Raw genomic sequence first — 18,813 nt, 5'->3', positions numbered from 1 at the left:
CCAAGAAACAGTAAGAAAACATGAGCAAGAGAGAGACGTGGGGGAAAAAAGAAAGAGCTATTAGTGGTTTTTTTCCCTTTCCTCTTATTAAATAAAGATTGACACATCTAAGCTCAAATTCCACTTCTGGCATTCATTACTTATTATACTGAGCAAGTCAGTTACCCTCTCTGGGCAATAGTTTCTTTGACTTTATAATGGGGATAATTATACTCAGCTCACAGAAGTCTTTTGAGATAATGCATATGAAACCATGACATGAAAGTGAGGCATTTATCACCATCACAATTAGTAAACTGGTTAGGGTTAATAAAGCTCAGGTTGTAGTTTCATTCTCATTAGAGTAATTAGCCACCTTTGGCTGTAGATGCTGCAGGTCAGAGATTGCCTCCCTAAAACTGGAAGACTGGCTCAGCAGTGACATTTCTATATATCCAAGACAGGATACCCAAGCCAACTATTCACAGGTTACTATTGTGAGGGGCAAAGGGAGAGTTAAAGAAAATATACGATTTCTTACAGAGTTTTTGGTATTATAAAAGGTGTAACTGCACAGAATACCAAGACAAGAAACAAAAATAATCTGTGTCCATGCATAGTCTGTAAATTAAAAATGCACAAATAAGCAGAACACATACACAAATGCCTATGCACATAAATACAGAAAGATCTATTTAAAGAGACTACCTGTTGTTCCAAGGGTGTTTTTCCCTACACTTGCTTCTAGGCTTTATTGGACTTACATGCATGGGCCAACCAAGAGAAACTACAAGGCATGAGTGGCAGAGGAGTTGGGGCCATGTGAACTGTGAAGAAACCACCCTTCTGTCAATATCTGTCACCCTCGCCAGAGCTCAACTCTCTGAGTCTGATGCAGTTGGTCCACAGAACTCTCCATCAGCCTTGTCCTTGCTCCCCAACCCCAGCCCGTCTTCTATCACCTTCCACCCCCACCCTCTCCCCGCCCCATGGGGAGGTTCTTACTACATCCATCCTCATCACTGTGGTCCCCGCAGTCATTGTCTCCATCACACTGCCACTGGGCGGGGATGCAGGTACACTCGCCGAGGGCACTCACTGCACATGTAAAGTGGCTGCGACCACAAGCACACTCGGGGCTGCTGGCCAGGCCTGGGCAGAAAAGGAATCAGTGAGGGCTCAGCTCCCACTCATCCAAAGCCCATTCCAGGGGCAGGGACAGGAGCCTAGTCCGGGGCAGAAATAGCCAAAAAGGCATCCTCTGACTTTGGGCTCACAAGTTGTCCGGGTACCCTCTAAGCACCCCAAAGGCCCTGAGACAAATGATGCTGTCCAGAGGGTTGGAACTCTCAGGGAAATGGAGGAGAGGGAAGATGTGATGTTGGGAGGCCTCCATTTCCTTCCCTCCAAAACTAGGTTGAGCTATAGATGATTTAGCCTCTATCCGGGACAGGGCCCTTGGACCTTGCCCAGGGAGGGCAAGAAATATTAGTGGGGTTAAAATCCTTGGAACCCCTTTAGGAACAAGGGGACCACACAGAGGAGAAGGAAGCAACACTGGATACTGTGAGTCTTCAATCAGAACTTACTTTTGAGGAGGGTGACCGGGGGAGTGAGGTCAGAGGGGTGGGAGAGGGGCTGGGAGCAGTCAGGGCCTTCCTGTCTGTGGAACAGGTCACAGCCTAGAGGTGGGGGGCAGAAGCAGCCCTCCCCCCAGCCTCAGCAGCATGCAGCTGGGCTTCCCCATTGAGCTTCGAGCTATCTGCCTGGCCAAGTCCCATGACTGGCTTTTGCGTCCCTTCGCTAGTGTGCCCAGCATGATGCCCTGGGATGGCGTGTGAATGGTTCCGATGCCCCTGATACAGCCTCAGCTGGAACAAAGGGTTCTGCCAGGGTCACTCTCCCCTGTCCAGCATTCATCTAACCTGCTGAGTTGCTTGCAGCTGGGGAAGGAGGAGGCCACTGCTCACTGCTCGTCCCCCGCCCCCACGCTTTCTTCCCCACTTCCTCCCATCAGCTGGGCCCTGCCCCCAGGCTGAGCTGGAACACAGGAGGAATCAGCTCCTAAATTGCCACCCATCTTCCTTTATATTTAACTGGCCCGGCTTCTGTCTTGACTCATCTCCTTGATGTACATCTTCGCCTCACATTAGAATTACTTGGCCTGGCTTAGTTAGGGCTTAGGGCCAAGAATCAAAAGGGTGTGCTGTCATCCCCTCCAAGAGCTGCGAGAGAGCCCTAGACCCTGCCTTCTCTACTCAATTCCATTGCTGAGTGTGAGCATAAGGCAGGGGTCCCTAACTTGCAGATGAATGGAGATGGCCTTTGGGATCGGCGAACCCCTGAAACGGCATGCAAAAATGTATGCTTCTGGGGCGAGGGACCACAGCTTTCACCAGATTCTCAACCCAGGTCAAAATACAGTCTTGACCTCCCCTTCCAAACACTAAAGGAATGAGCTGCCCTAGAAAAGATGCAGGATTTCCTGCAAAGACAAGGTAAGTCTGTTTGGGAGGTGTAGCATCGCTATACCTCGCAGGCAGGCTCACTCCAACCCCAGGAACTTCTGTCTCTCCAAGACGCTTTGCAAAGGCAGGGCAGAGGATTCTTTCCCAGGGAAGCCTGAAGACCCTGCTGTCCCAGCCCCACCCCCATTTGCTCAGGCCGGTTCGGAGAGCACTGAGAAGGGATAGGGTCTTTTCTCACTCAGGCCCTGGGCAACAGAGCATGAGGAAATTGTGTAGTGTTACCAGCTCATCACAGCTACAGGGGCCACTTTAGACAAGAACAAAGAAGGGCAGAATCAGGTGGTTGGGGAGCAGAGGAAAAAGCACAAGACTTAGAGTAGGCAGCCCCAGGTTTTGATCATCATGACCTTGTGCAAGTCACTTAATGCCCTAAGCCTCCGTTTCCTCATTTGTAAAAAAGTCACAAGGATTGGACAAGAAAATACATGTGGAATAAATGAACCTTGTGCCTTGGCATATAGAAGAATCTCAATAAATGGAGCCTAGGGATGTGTGGGTGTGTAATATAGGAAACAGGAGTGAGGGGATGTGGGGTGCAGTTGTGTAGAGGTGCAGGGGTGTAGGGATGCAGGGGGGCTAAATTTTTTCCAAAAGAACCTTGATTTTAAGAACCCAAGCACCATGGATCTGGAGAGCAGAAAGAACAGCAGTATCGATACAAATGAAAGGAATACTGAGTCCTCAGTCCTGTTTTTTTTCAGGGTCCCACCCCTGCCTTTGGCTAAGAGGTAAAAGAAATCCTGATTTCACAGAGTAGACTTCAGGAACAAAGCATTCCATCAGAGGGGCATCAAGATGCAGGGGTCTGGAGAGTCCCCAACTTCCTGCTTGCGGGGGCGACATTCCAGCGTCATCAGCACCGTGAAGGTTCGGCAGCCACCAGCAAGGCGAACCCTTGACTGGGGCTTTCCTACAGTAAACAGACATACACACACGCCCCAAAAAGCTCTTCTGCACAACTGGTGCCCCTCTGGGTCCCCGGAGGTGGAATTCTGCCTTTTCACTCAATTCCTGGCTTTGATCATGAAGAATAGCTTTTAACCCCTTTTAAACTAAAAGAATGGTGAGCAAAGAAAGGAAAGAAATGACCACGCGCAGCAAAATGCAGTCTTTATTTTAAGAAGTTTTGAGTTAAAACATTCAGCTTTGTTTCTGGCCTCGAAAGCCATTCCGGGGCTTCCCTGACCTCTGGACCTAATGTTTTCAACAAAGGAAAGGTCTCTCCCTGACGTGTTCGCTCTGAACAAAAAGGCACCCAGCATTTGAAATACATGTTCATGTGCTCACTGGGCCTTCCTGAGGAGTTAACCTGAATCTCACCGTTTACACCTTACTGGTCTCACCCAGCCACCTTACCACTCCCTCACTGCTTTCTTTTGGAGAGAATGGAAACACCCACTTGATATACAAGACTCAGTATAAAAGGATGGTAGAGAGCATAGATACTGGAGTCAGAGACAGGGATTCCAATCCTGGTTCTGCCACTAACTGTACAACTGTAAGCAAGTGTGATGGTTAGGGTCACGTGTCAACTTGGCCAGGTGATGGTTCCTATTGTCTGGTCAAGCAAGTACCGGCCTAACCATTATTGCAGGGACATTTCGTGGCTAGTTCATAAACCAGAAGGCTGGTTTATTAAATTATCAGTCAATTGACTGCATTTGTGGCTGATTACATCCATGATCAACTAAGGGAGTATCTTCCACAATGAGAATCCAATCAGTTGGATTTAATCCAATCAGTTTAAGACTTTTAAGAAAGAAGAGAGAACTTGCATTTCTTCTTCAGCCAGCCAGCCTCTCCTGGGGAGTTCATCGAGGACTTTCATTGGAGTTGCCAGCTTGCAGGCTGCCCTATGGAATTTGGACTTGTGCATCCCCACAGTTGCATGAGACACTTTTATAAAAGCTCATATTTACAGATATCTTCTGTTGGTTCTGTTGCCCTAGAAAGCCCTGACAAATACAGCAAGGGACATAATACCTCTGAGCCTCAGTTTCTTCATCTATAAAATGGGAGGGATAGTATCACCTAAAAGAGTTTTTCTAAAGATTAAGTTAAATAAACTATGTAATGCTTAGCAGGGGACTGGCACACAGCAAAAGCTTCATAATAATACAACCATCAAATATTGAATACTTATCAAGAGCCCTGCAAGCACTTATCCAAGTGATTTTCATATGTAACATCACTTGATCCTCTCAGCAACCCTGGGAGGTGGTACCATTACTATTATCAGCCCTGTAGAGTTGAGGACCTTGAGACACAGGGAAGTTAGGTCCATAGGTGGGTTACACAGGTGCTAAGGGTTGGAGTCAGGCAGGTTGATTCCAGAACCTCTGCTCCTAACCACTTCACTATATTCTCTCCCAATAAATGGTACTGCTCTTATGAGAACCTCTAAAACCTGGAGGTCAAAAAAAGCAATTTACACAACCCTGGGTTGTCTGGGTCCCTCTGCTTTATACATTCTCAATTAGCAAATTTGCAGTGAGTTTACTTGTCTCAAACAGTGGCCTCTCTCATTCTGGTTACTGCTAAAGCTAAAGACCAATTTCCTGTGCCCTGAAGTAAAGTAGTGAAGCAGGAAAGTCTGGAGCCTCAGCCCTTTTGAACCAGTGCCTTAGGTGTTACACAGGTCCAGGCAGAAACAGGGCTTCTGATAACAAATAATAATCCTTTGCAGATTCTCTTTGTAGTTTACATACTACTTTTGCCTATGCATTTGCATTCTCAGTTAATCATTATACTAACCCTGAGCAGATACTGTAGTACCTATTTAATAGGTTAAGGTTACCTGCTATGGCCAAGGTCCTGGAGTAAGTGGGTGAGCCAGGAGGAGAGCCCCAGTCTGACCCTTAGGCTAGTATTCTTGCAGTGTGACCTCAGAATCTGGAACTTCAATAGGCTTCCCAGTGACACTGATGCACACAGGTTAGGGAGGCATTGCTCGCCACCATCCTACAGAATGGGGGGAATCCTCATGTTTGCTTATAACTTGCCCTCCTCTCTCCTCACGCCTACAGGTGGCAATGGTGAGACTATAAAAACCTTATTTAATGAGGATAAGTTATCTGACCCTAAACTACATCCAGGCCAATTGAGGGACAGACCCACTCATTTCAGCTCCTTGGCAGCCTCCACTGTAGGCATCTCTCAGTGAAAGGGGCACCCGTGTAGCAAGACCCACTGATATAACAGGAAGGAGTGGCAGCAAGGAATCACATGGAAATAGACCTACCCTCATCTAAGAGATGCCTGGAATCTGGAGAGATCTGGTTGCCTATAAACAGTCACTGCTAGAAGAGAGCAGAGCTTGCTTAGGAGGCATTAGTACCAATACAAAAAAAGAGTCAGTGGATGGTAGCATGAGGAGATCAGAAAGTGAATCCTTTCCTGATGCTGCCCTGCCTGGCTCCACTTGGCCCCAGGCTAAGGTGGAAGCTCCTCCTCTGAACCCCAGAGGCCCTTTGTGTCCACTCCATGGTAGCACTTGGTCAACTCAGGGATTATTGTCCACTCACTAGACCACTAGATCTTCTTGGTAGCTGGAATTGTACACTATAAACTTCATCTTCACGGTACATAGGTCAATACTTGGTATGTAGTAGGTGATCAACACAAGTCTGTTAGATGAACGAATGAATGATATACATTCCTCTAGAGGCTTGGGAGTCAGAGCCAAGGGTAAAAACAGATGCAAAGATCAGACATAAGACTAGTTATTTCCTACCTAACCAGTACTCAAGAGGAAGCCTCTTAAACTTAAAAAGGAAGCTTCTCCTTTTTAAGGTGGCTTTCTAGTCCTATCTGAGTTAAGCTCTCTCTCTTCTCCTACAAGAGTTCCTTTCACTTGCTATAGTATCAGGCTGTGACACTGATGTCATAACTTTACTTACTTCTGTCCCATGGTTACTTTTATTCCTGTGATCCTTAGAAGCCAGCCTTACTTGGTTGGTTTGAAAATCTACCTGGTGAAGTCTTTTCCTAGTGGGCACTTTCAAACAGGACACCATCAGATATGTCATTACTGGCCCCAGCAAGTTCTGCCCTCCCTTGCCACTCTTAAAAACAAACAAACAAAAAGGACAGATACATAAAATGACACAGCAAATGTAGCAAAATGTTAAAAGTAGGTAGATCTGGTAGCTGCGGGGGTGGGTGGGTAGTTGTTCTCTGTATGGTTTGTTATTTACAACAACGAAATGTAGAAGAAGTTCTCAATGTTCTCAATGGTCAGCTTCCAAAGTTATGAGACAGAAGAGCATAATGTTAAGAACATGGAAACAAAATCTTCCGGGTGCAAATCCTGACTCAGCTAGTTCCTGGCTGGCTGACCCTGGACATATCATTTAATCTCTTTATACTTTAGTTTTTCATTAGGAAAATTGGGATAATAAGGAACCCTACCTCAGATGGATATTATGAGAATTGAATGAGTTAATGTCTTATCTAGCTGTCCCACAATTAAGACCTGCCACTTCAGGGCTTAATTGAGATGTCTAAAAAACCTTACTGTGTGCCAAGCAGCAGTGCCACCCCCCTGGGTTAAGTTGGTAACATAAGTCACCACAGGAACGAAACAGCCACAGGGGGGAAGTGAAAGAGTAATGTGTCAAGAGCCCTGCTTTGCAGCCTTTCTCTAGAGAAGACTGAGGCAGATAGCATCCTTTATCCTTACCTAATTTATCATCAGCTAATTCCTAGGAGGCGAGTGTAGAAGAGAGAACTCAGAACCTAAAGTACAGAGCAATTCAGAAGTGGATTAGTTCCCTCTTTTGCAAAATAAGGATAACAGTACCTGTCTTATAGGGTTGCTGGAAGGTTTCAATGAGATAATAGACTGAAGTACACAGTAAATGGCTATTATAATTTTTATTATTATTATTATTACTACCAACACTACCTTCTTCTTCTGGATGTGTCCTCTCTCTCAACCCAGTAATGCAGCCATGATAGCTATCAAGGTGCCTCCATACAGATCCTCAAAGTTCTACTTACCCTACCCAGGAGCTCAGTCAACAGATATTTCACAAATCCAGCAGAGCTTGAATCTGGATGTGCTCTGTGAGGGGCTGCACAAAATATCCCTCTCCCCTTTCCCGACATTTTAAAACACAAGGCCCACAAGGAACAGGCGGGTGGCCTCAGGGAGCAGCAAACCACATTGTACATTGTCCCTTCTTGGAGCCTTCTGAAGCACATCTCCATCAAAAAACACCTGGAAAGTAATTCTGTTTGCATTGGGATTCCCTGCAAAGAAGATGCCTGAAAATGGACAAAAGCAGTCAATCCAAGATGAAATATAGGTACTCTCGAACCAGACCTTCTGGGACCGCCTGGATTTAAAATATTCTATTCTGAGAGGTATTATGGTTTGGGGATTAACAGTTTAGACTCTGGGGTCAAAACCAGCCTCAATTCACTAGCTGTGTGACAGTCAACTGCTCTGAGCCTTAGTTTCCCCTCTGTAAAATAGGAACTTAATATCTACTTCATAAGGATATTGTGAGGAGTAAATATAATTAACACATGTAAGTACTTATCACCATGCCAGGAATGGAGCAAAGCACTCAAAAGTGTTAACTGCCCTAGAAATACATTTGTATTTTTTTTTTAACCACATGTTGCTGACCACAGTTTTTGGTGCAAAAATGGTCACTAAAGGAGATCATTCTCAGAAGAGCAGATGTTCTTATTTGGGGGACATATATTTTAGAGCCATTCACTTTTACTGCATCTCTGAGTCAGTCCTTGAAACTTCTTTATTGAACTGCCTGGGGTGGGGGGAGTGGAAAGAGGAGAAGGGAGTTCCCTTACTTTCTAGGCTTACAAATGTTATAACCTGGCATCTCCATTCGGTTTCCTGAAGGCTGTGTCCAGCCCAACAGAGGAGGTGTCTCCGTCCTCACCTATGCCCACAAGGTGGTGGCAGTTGAGCTGGGGCCTACAGAAGGGAACACTTGAAGCAATTCCCCTCACCCCCTCTCCGCCCCGCCCCCGCAGGCCTGGCAGGAAGTCGAGTTGCTGAGCTTGGAGCAATCACTGGAAGCACTCACAGCCTCGTAGCTTCTTTACTTTCATGTGCTAATCAAGTATCTCCCTCAAAACCATGTTCTGTTCCTGCCTGGCCTTATCCCCAGGAAGGCGGGGAGGGTCCTTCTCCCCATAAAAGGCTCTGCCTGGAGCCAGGAGCTCCCCAGCCCCAGTAAACCACCTGTGATAAATTATGCAGCAGCACCTTTGCTGTCGCTGCCCCTCAGCCAGATGGGAGGTTTGCTCCCAGTCTTTTGTTTCCGGTTTTGCTCACAGCTCTGAGCCTCAGCTCTGCACAGAGATGAGGGGGGAGCTCCGGCAGGCCAAGTCAAGACTTGCGGCAAGTCCGGGCCAGGCTTTCTCCAGCTGGGTCTCAAGCAGTGTCCCTCCCTTCTGCATTGGGACCTGAGTGCTTGGAGAGCTTTGAAAGTGCCCTTATGTATGGGGGAGCAGAGCGTTAGGGAGAGCTTACAGCCAATCCACTCAAGTGTGAGCAAGGATGGGAATGCCTACATTGAGTAAAAGAATGAAGTTTTCTCGGATAGGCGTGATAGGTGCCTGAGGACACCTAGGGTGTTTGCTTCTTGCTAAATCAGAAACACAGAAGAAAAGAAAATGGAGTCAAAGGACCACCTGGAAGCCAGAGAAGCAACTCCTTTTAACGGCTGCTCTTGGTTACGGTCAACTTTCCGCAGCTCCCCAAAACATCACATCACTAGCACCAACTTAAAAAGAAGAAACAAAGAGACAAAAGGGGTCAAACTTTGGGGTGGAGGAGCTGGGGGAGAGTCAGAAGCTTGAGACCCACATCAATTATCCCTGCACAGTGACGGGATTCCTGATTGAAGATGGTTGTCGTGAAGGAAGGAGGCTCTGCAACAGCCCATCCTCTAAATTGAGGCAATTATTACCTTATGAGTTCTGAGTCTGACTCCCTTCTCAGGCCACTGCGAGGGAGAGCTTGGAATTCTAAACTGTTCAATCTCAGTGTGAGAAGTTGCCTTGCTGCAGCCCTGCCTTGCAGATTATCCTGTTTTTTTTGTTTTTTTTTTTTTAACAGAGAAGCTCTGAGAGGAAAGCCCATCTTCCAGGACTGCTCCCAGAACTAAGGCAGAGAGGACTCCCCCAGACTCACATTAAAGCTTAACAGACCTCTTTTCCGCAAGCATGGACAGGAGGAAAATAGGCTTAGATTTCATTCAGTTGTTTGTTTTTTTTTTTTTGGTGGTGGTGGTGGTGGGGGGTGGGTGGGAGGAAAAAGGGGCAAGATCTTTTTTTTTTTTTTTTTTTTTGCAGTTTTATTTAATGGGGGAGAATAAACAAACCTACAGAATTACTTTGCAGAAACAATGCACAGTATCTAAATCATGTCAGTTCAAATCACTACTTTGTCAAGATGGGGCAAGATCTTTAAAAGAAAAGTGAAATAACAGCTGAAATCAATGAAGGGCCAAGCCTGTGTTTTAGCATATGACACTGTAGAATAATTATTTACCTGGCTCCCATATTCCAAATACAAGACCATCTCTAATCCACTTATGCAATCTTTTTTTTTAAACCTGAATTCTGTAGTCTTTTTTTTTTATTTTAATGCAATTTTATTGAGATATATTCACACCACTTATGCAAACTTGCTAATAAATAGGTAACATTTGTCCATGCAAAAATGGTAGTCAGGGTCTGTGCTGAATGGTTTTTTTTTTTTTTTTTTTTTTTTTTAATCATCATTTTATTGAGATATATTCACATACCACGCAGTCATACAAAACAAATTGTACTTTCGATTGTTTACAGTACCATTACATAGTTGTACATTCATCACCTAAATCAATCCCTGACACCTTCATTAGCACACACACAAAAATAACAAGAATAATAATTAGAGTGAAAAAGAGCAATTGAAGTAAAAAAGAACACTGGGTACCTTTGTCTGTTTGTTTCCTTCCCCTACTTTTCTACACATCCATCCATAAACTAGACAAAGTGGTGTTTGGTCCTTATGGCTTTCCCAATCCCATTGTCACCCCCTCATAAGCTACATTTTTATACAACTGTCTTCGAGATTCATGGGTTCTGGGTTGTAGTTTGATAGTTTCAGGTATCCACCACCAGCTACCCCAATTCTTTAGAACCTAAAAAGGGTTGTCTAAAGTGTGCATAAGAGTGCCCACCAGAGTGACCTCTCGGCTCCTTTTGGAATCTCTCTGCCACTGAAGCTTATTTCATTTCCTTTCACATCCCCCTTTTGGTCAAGAAGATGTTCTCCGTCCCACGGTGCCAGGTCTACATTCCTCCCTGGGAGTCATATTCCACGTTGCCAGGGAGATTCACTTCCCTGGGTGTCTGATCCCACGTAGGGGGGAGGGCAGTGATTTCACCTTTCAAGTTGGCTTAGCCAGAGAGAGAGGGCCACATCTGAGCAACAAAGAGGCATTCAGGAGGAGACTCTTAGGCACAAATATAGGGAGGCCTAGCCTCTCCTTTGCAGCAACCGTCTTCCCAAGGGTAAAACTTATGGTAGAGGGCTCAACCCATCAAACCACCAGTCCCCTATGTCTGTGGTCATGTTTGTGCTGAATGGTTTTAATGTATTATCTCATTTAATCTGTACAATATTCTTATGTGGTGAGCTATTATTATCTGCATGCCCCCCTCTTCTGCCCCACCTCCATCCAATTAACAAATAAGAATCTTGGAATTCAGGGAGATTAACATTTTGCACGGGGTCACCAGGAAGCGTCAAAGTCAAGATTCAAACCCAGGTCTGCCTTCTTAATCACTCAGCTCTGTATGCAGTGATTAGATCTGTGCTCGACAGATGTGTTTGCTGAATGAATGAACAAATAAATGGGTGTAGAGCCCAGTTTAGCAAATGCTCTGGAGTATACTAGGGAAAAAGAATTTGATCCTGCTAGCTCTAAGCTGGAGGGAGCTATTTATAGGGCCATACTTGGGCTCTGCCAGTCAGCATGGAGTCTTCCCTGGGACACTGAATCCCAGTAGGCTGAGAAGAGGAGAAGGGCTTCTGTTGCTGAAGATGTGATGGCAATCCAAACAAAGTCTGGGGCCTGGATGCCCCATGCCCAGGCCAATATGACAACACTCGTGTCTAAGGCCCGTCAAGGACGCAGAGAGACCATGGCTGGAAGAAACTAACAGACCTAGACAACCAAGGGCATTCAACTGTCTCATAATTAAGAGAGGTGCCTAAGCATATAATAGACAAGGCCATGGGGACTTTTCAGCCACGAGAGTCTTAAAGTAGACCCTGAAATTCTGTAGCCCCTAGTATTGATCTCTTCAAAAGGGATGCAATATAGCCAATCCCTCCCATTTTCTTTCTTTTAAGGATCAAGGTTAGTGGTCAGTCTGTAGAAAGGGTGAGCAAAGACATATAAAACACCCTGTCCTCTGTGACCTCCTATGTTCTTTGCTTGCCCAGAAGATGGACATGTCTAATATGCATTGCATCAGACATGGCCAGACGTGGTTCCCTTGCACCTGTCATTCTTAATACCATGTGCCAGTCCCAAAGATGAAAACTGATATTCAACAGGGGACAGAAGAGGAAATCCAAAATCAGTGACAAGCCAAGTATCTTTCAGAAGTCCAATAAGATCAGGGGCAAGGTTACCCAAGCACCATGACAACCACCGTCATGACAACCAAGACAACAGCTAGATGGAAAGGTGACCAGTCTCAGCTCCACTCTTTTGCACTCGTCCTCAGAAACAACCCTTCATCTATCTAAGCACTCTTGAGCAGAATTTTTCAACTTTTCTTTTACCTGGAAGTGATGTCCAGGATAAACACCGTTTCTTCCACCCTTCAAGTAGTGGTAGATTGCCTGTGGCCTCACCTCAACCCTCAAAAAGAAGACACCCATGGCTACTAAGAGCAATCAAGGTTCCCTCCAAAATCTTTTAAGGCTGGAGTGTTTTGTAGGCTTGGGCCAAACCCATAGGCTCTAGGAAGAGCCAAAGAGACAAGCCGCATCCAAATAGGCACTTTAAACATCAGTGCTTGAATTTGCTTCTAGCTAAGGTCAGATCTGCCTAACTGATCAACTACTTTGCTTATCTTCTCCCTAAATCCCTGGAATCCTGGTGGGGATAAGTTTTGGTTGTGCTGGTTCCAGACTCTGCAATTACTCAGTCTCACTGGTGAACCATGAATCTGTCTGTCCCCTCGCAGCCTCCAAGGATGGCTCAGTATCAAGCTGGGCAAAGTTTAAATCTTTGTGCCACTGACTATCCTTATGAACGCACACAGAAAATTTCCTGTGCTTCAAAGTTTAACTTCAAACTTAAGTTTTCTTAAAAAGGAACCCTAAGGAGTTATTCATCTTTTTGTTGTGTGTGTGAAACGTTAAATACAGACAAATCACTATCCGTATTCTCACCTCCAGCCTTCCGTGTGGATGTAGTGTATATAATTTTTTTTTATTTTAGTTATTTTCAAGTTTAATTTCTTTATTTTCCAAATAAAGCATATAGATAAGTAGAAATTATAATTTTTCCACACATCCTAACAGATCGTACTCCATACTCTCTTTGGTCAGTCATTTATAACTTTTTTCCCCCCAAGTCCTCTGTCATGAAATGGCTGTCACACCACCTCTTTCATACATTGTTGCCATATTGAAATTTTTGCTTTAATCCATCAGGTTTCTGGTAGTGGTTGCTTTCTTATTACTCTTTTCATCTTACAACTCTCCCAGCAATCGTGGTGTAAGAACATATACTTGGGTGAAAAACCTCAGTGCAGACTCTCCCAATGGCTATAACCCAGCTGTTCCATCTCAGTTTCTCCTGTTCCCATCTGAACCCTAGTCCTACTAGAGTCTTTTCATACCCTGGCCCATAACCACAGGGAAGATCACATCAGTTGGGAAGTAGACCAGGGAGAGCTTCTCAAGGAAGGGTATACAGTTTTGACAGCTCTGGAGCAGGAAAATCCTTTTAGCCAGTCTCAGCCCAGAACCTTCCAGCTCCCCCTTCCCTAGGGCACAAAGGGACAATATCCTCTGTGGCTTTGTTGGTATCCCTTTAGTCCTTTTTTCAGTCCCCAGCCATTTCCCTTGATCTCTTTCAGAACTTCCTCCAGGGGGCCGAAAGGAAAGTTCCACCCCCTCCCCTGGCAGCCAAGGGGGACCCTCCCCCAAAAAAAAGCATAGCTGTCCCTTTAAGGGGCCCATGAGGTGGGAAGAGCAGCTACATTCCTACCCCAGTAGGGCTGCTGTCCCGACACGCCAAAGAGGCTACAAATAACCTTCTAGGAGAGTCCCGGGAGGGGGAAAGCACAGTGCAGAGAGGACCGTGGGTCGGCCAGGCTACCCTCGTCAGAGAGGAGTGAAGCGCCGAAAGAGCTCCGTCGGCGCTAGAAAGGACCTGGAAAAAGCCATTTAAAACCCATGGGTAGTTTAAACAACAGACATGAGAATTCTGTTTTGGATTTGGGAGGTAAACCAATCTTTAAAACAAGTACCTAGACATCTCCACGCCCTGCCAGGCAAGTTCCGAAATCTGCACTATTTCCACATGACCTCCCCGTGTTCAAGAGAAAACTGACGCAAGGCCAGGGTCTACGAACCCCTCCATGCTGAATCCCGTCCCTTCATCCGGGATGGGAGGGGAAGGGGCAGATTCGGATCTTCCCCCACATTGAATACCGGTGGGATGATGGGGATGGGGTTCGAAGATCAAAGTTCTTTGATCATTGGGCACAGCCAGAGACAGCTGCTTAAGTCAAGGGGTGCACCCACAGTCCCAGCCGGCTGCGGAGAAACAGATTCCACTGGAGCCCTAATCACACACAACAGTTTCGTAAGGGCACCAAACGAGTTATTAATGCGGAGCAGATGAAGCAGCAGTCCTGCTGCGTCGGTCCGGCTCCCCTGAGGGCCGAGGCCCTACTGCGCGGGCCGGGTGGCTGTCTTGTGAGGCTCAGCGCCACCCCCGGCCAGGACTGATCTGAGGGCGCCTTCTAGCAGTTTCTTCCCTATGTCCTTCCTTTGCCCCCTTTCCTACCCTATCCCTCCTCCGTCCCCCACTTTCCCTGGGGAGGATCCAGGGCAGGAAGCTGATTGGCCGCCCCGCAGCCAGGAGGGGGACCCCAAAACACCACTAAGGGGAGATGCTGCGAGCAAGCAGTGTCCAAAGACTCTCGGAGGGAGGAAGGTCTGGAGTCTGAGGAATTGTTCCCGGAGAAAGGAATCCCCGGAGCTCAAGTACTCAGATTCCACTGGGGCCCCTCTCCGCAATCCGCCCGAGACCCCCAAACTCTGGAAGTAGATCTATTTACAATTTATGGGTTTAGCTACCATCCTCCCTTGCCTCCCTGTCTTTGCACACATTCCCTTGCACCAAGGACACAGAGACCCTGTCTTAATCCGAAAGAGAAGCAGCCCCAGCTCTTCAAAGAGCAACGAGGGACGGCGAGCGAGTGCCTCCGATCTTACCCCAGCTCCGGCCACAGCAAGGGAGGCAAGCCTGGGAGGGAAACTTGGGAGCGCCGAGCCCCGCCCAGACTCGAGTCCACGGGGATGGGGGGAGCTCCTCCACCTCTGCCCAGTCTCGGCTTGGGGCGCTGGGGGAACTCCTGATCCCCTCCACAACACGCAGTCTCGGGGCTACGGCTACAAGTCGGAGCGATGGGTCCCTGGCCCCCACCTGCACCGTCCCGCTCCCGGGAGGTGAGTCCTGCAGCGGCCGGACCCTGGAACAAACTTTCCCGGTGGGCCGGGCGGCGCTGGCGCTGCAGCGCGGCTTACCGTGTGCGCAGAGCAGGGCGCCAAGCAGCAGCGCGCCCCACGGCCGCCTCATGGTGCCGCGGTCGCCGCGGCCGGGGGTCCCGCCAATTCCCGCAGGACGGCGCAGCGGAGTCGGCCGAGGGTCCCCGGGGGGGAGCGTCCCGGCTCCACCGCGGCTGACGCGCCCCGCAAGTCGCCCTCCGGCCGCTCCTGCCTCCAGTGCCTCCCGAGCCGAAGCCTCCGGGGCTGGGGACCGAGAAGGGGTGTCCCGGGCCGGCCGCCCCGCCCCCCGCGCCACAGCCCCCGCGCCTGGTCCCGCCCCCAGCGCCAGCCCAGCCCCTTCCCGCCCTCGGCCCCCGCCTCCCAGACCTCGCTCCCCACCCGCCCGCGCCTCTTCGCGGGCCCAGCTCCTCCTCAGGCCGCCCCCACATTCTTAGCCCTCGAGAGAGAGCCCCCCTCCCTGTCCCCATTACTACTGCTCGAATGTCCCTAACTTAAAAGAAATTATTCTAGAGACGCTATCCCCTTCACTCTTGCTCTACCCCAGTGAGGAGCACCCAAGCTGACCCAAGGCCCCTGGACGTGACCCCGGCCCCCCACCGGCCCCAAGTCCAGACTTTATTGATGTCTCAGAATACGCAAAGCTTGCTAATGCATAATCCGCTCCGTCTTTATTGACATCAAACAAGGGACAACAGGGGGCCTGGAGTGCTGTATCTTAACTAGAGTTCTCACCGTCAAAATTCCTCTTCTGAGGTCTTTTTTTCTCCTCCTCCCCCTCCCCCTTCTTCTATTTTCTTTCTTTCTTTTCCTTCCTTCCTTCCTTTTTTCTTTCTTTCCTTTTTTTTTTTTTTTTTTTTTGCGGGGGGTGGGGGGGTGGGGGTTCTGGGAAGCGTTAATCTAGAGCTAAATAATTCCACGAACTCTGCTTTTCATTTGCTGGTTTCCTGAAGTGGTTGTCTGTGTCATGTCTCCCAGCTCAGACATCCAGAATTGGCCCAGACAGATAGTTTCTCCTGCCTGTCTTGGTAATTCAGCATTGTTAGCCTCTTCACCTTCTCTGACTTTCTGATCCTGGCTACAAAGGAAGGGGCTGAGGAAATGAGTCTTTCCTAAAAGTCACAATCCCCCAAATACCTCAACCTCTTCCTCAGCTTCAGAGTGCAGGGCCCTCCAGCAATATAAAACTTTTGGATTACTATTTAAAATTGCAAACTCCTCTTTCCTCTTAATCTTGTGGCCTATCCCTCCTTAATGCATATTAATAATGTGGGTTAATTTTTCTATGTTGAATCTTGTTTTGTTACTTTTGCCCAACTCTCCAACCTCTTTAGGGCCCTATGTATCATTTTTCTCTCCAAGCTAGTATGCCAGCATTTCCTGGCTTTGGATCATCTGTGATTTCATTAAACCACTTTCCTCTCACTAGAAAATAGAGTCAGGAAGACCCAAATGCCATGTGTTAGCTGAGGGGAAAGTAATTTGGTACAGTGCAAAGTGGATATTAGGAAATTTCTCCAAATGGATAGGTTGACATTTCATTCATCCTTGCTTATTTTCAATTTTTCAAAGGCTTTCACATTAAATTACCCATTTCTAACCAAAGCTAACAAAAACCACACTTTGCAACAGCAACAACAAATGTGAAGTGTTAACTCCTTCTTAGCCACTGTTTCTCTATATTGTTTTCTCTGGAATTTTTACCCAGATGCAATGTGGTTGAACTAGCATCACCATGATAACTAATACTGAGGCATTTTCTGTATCTGTAGTTCTTCCCAACTGAAGGCGGCAGTTGCGTCAGGTCAGGTTTAAATGATCTTACTGCTGGGAATGATAGTTGACCTTTCTGGCCTAAAACACCTTAGCCTAAAGTCCTAGGAGAAAAAAGTAACACGAAGAGGCTGTTTCTCAGCCCTCTCTAACTTTCTGATGCAACCTTAGTTGGTTTCAGGCTTGAAGCATATGCTGCTTAAGAAGACTTACTTTTCAACCTGCTGAGAAAGGCCTTATGATTCTGGGGACCATATTTTTTTCCAAATGAAAACTAGGGACATATGATGTAATGAATTCATTTGTACCAAAAAATCCAGGACAGGAGGTCACCATACTTTCAATATCAGGGGATTAAGAATTCATAAACAGTTTCCACTTTGTATGTTCCTTTCTAGAAGGCATTATTTGTGTTGTTTTTCTGGGATTGGGGAGGAAAGGGGAGGCTGGCTGTCCCTGTCTGACTCAGGCTCGAGAGACTGCGTTTTTTTGTGTGCATCCCAAGTCCTTCTCCTCTTCCATGGTTCAGCACAGCTCTGGTGCACAGAACCATCCCTGGCTGCTGTGAGTCATTGGGAATATCAATGGGTAGAAATGAACTCCGTGCATAGTCCCTGCTTGGGTCACCCCCTAGGGTGAGTTAAGTCTTGGCTGTTAGAAACTGCTCTTGTGCCAAGAGTGCTAAGCCATATTTATTTTTACCAGGCCTCTCAGACTTTCTTGTTTAGAGTGAAAGATCCTGAAAAGCATGCCAGAATGGGCTGTTTTTTTCTCCCCTTTGTTGTCCTCTGGGATATGCCCCTAGAAAAGTTGTGGGGGACTGCCAATTCCATAGGGGTCTCAGAGGTGTTGGTTTCCTCAGAAACATCACCTCTTTCCTTCAACCTTGTAGCATAGTGCAGGAAACTGAATTTCCAAGATCAGAAAATGCTCTAAATTAGACCGTCACTAATGGCCTTTTCAAAGGAAACACAAGGAGTGCTACATAGACAATACAGAAATGGGTACTCTTTTGATCCAACTGGGTTTTTAGAATCCTCTTGTAACCCGGTCATCATTCAACAGCCTGAATTTCTAAACATAATTCACCTAAAAAAGAAGGTGGCTTCAAGTTTCGTATTTTAAAATAGTGGTTCTCAATGGCCGCCTCTAGTGCCAAGAGACATTTGGCAATATTGAAAGACATTTTTGGTTGTCACAACTAGGAGGGGTTCTACTGGCTTCTAATGGGTAGAGGCCAAGGATGCTGCTAAACATCCTACAACTATCAGGACTGTTCCAACAACAAAAAATTACCCAGCCCCGAATGCCAGTAGTATTGAGGATTGAGAAATCCTGCTTTAAAAAATTAAGTACATGAGTCTGCAACGAAGTGCTCCATTTTGTCTCTGGAATCAGTTGTTGAATCACTTCTGAAGTGAAAGCAATGCAAATGGAGGGAAGGAGTTTTTAAAGCTGTAGAAGGGAAATGAAGAGACAGCACAGCTAAAGGAGCCTGGCTGCATTTGGGAGGCCTATTTTCAGTATTCTTTTCATTCAGTATTATTGAGGGCATATTATGTGCCAGGCTCTGTGGAGGCAGTGGTCTTTGGAACTTACAGTTTGGTAGTTGGGGGACTGCAGGTACACAGAGGCATTAAATTAATAATCCCACAAATGAATTTAAAGCTACAGATGGTAGGGTCTTTGAAGGAGAAGTACAGGGTTCTATGAAAGGAGAGACTGGATTTAGATTTGGGGGTTCAA

General features: G+C 46.8%; 1 protein-coding gene across 1 annotated transcript in view; it reads right to left on the bottom strand.

Annotated features, from left to right (window-relative positions):
* Positions 1-15,539, bottom strand: part of LRP4 (LDL receptor related protein 4) — a 50,597-nt gene extending 35,058 nt beyond the window's left edge. Inside the window, exons 1-2 of the mRNA XM_037838931.1 lie at positions 15,316-15,539; positions 985-1,131 (exon numbers count right to left, since the gene is read on the bottom strand). Of these exons, the coding sequence (XP_037694859.1) occupies positions 985-1,131; positions 15,316-15,367 (199 nt within the window). The 5' untranslated portion in view covers positions 15,368-15,539. The remainder of the gene's footprint in view (positions 1-984; positions 1,132-15,315) is intronic.
* Positions 15,540-18,813: the final 3,274 nt, after the last annotated feature.

The sequence above is a fragment of the Choloepus didactylus genome, chromosome 6, assembly GCF_015220235.1.
Source record: "Choloepus didactylus isolate mChoDid1 chromosome 6, mChoDid1.pri, whole genome shotgun sequence".
In the NCBI taxonomy this organism is placed as follows: domain Eukaryota; kingdom Metazoa; phylum Chordata; class Mammalia; order Pilosa; family Megalonychidae; genus Choloepus; species Choloepus didactylus.
This window is presented reverse-complemented; position numbering and strand designations above follow the sequence as displayed.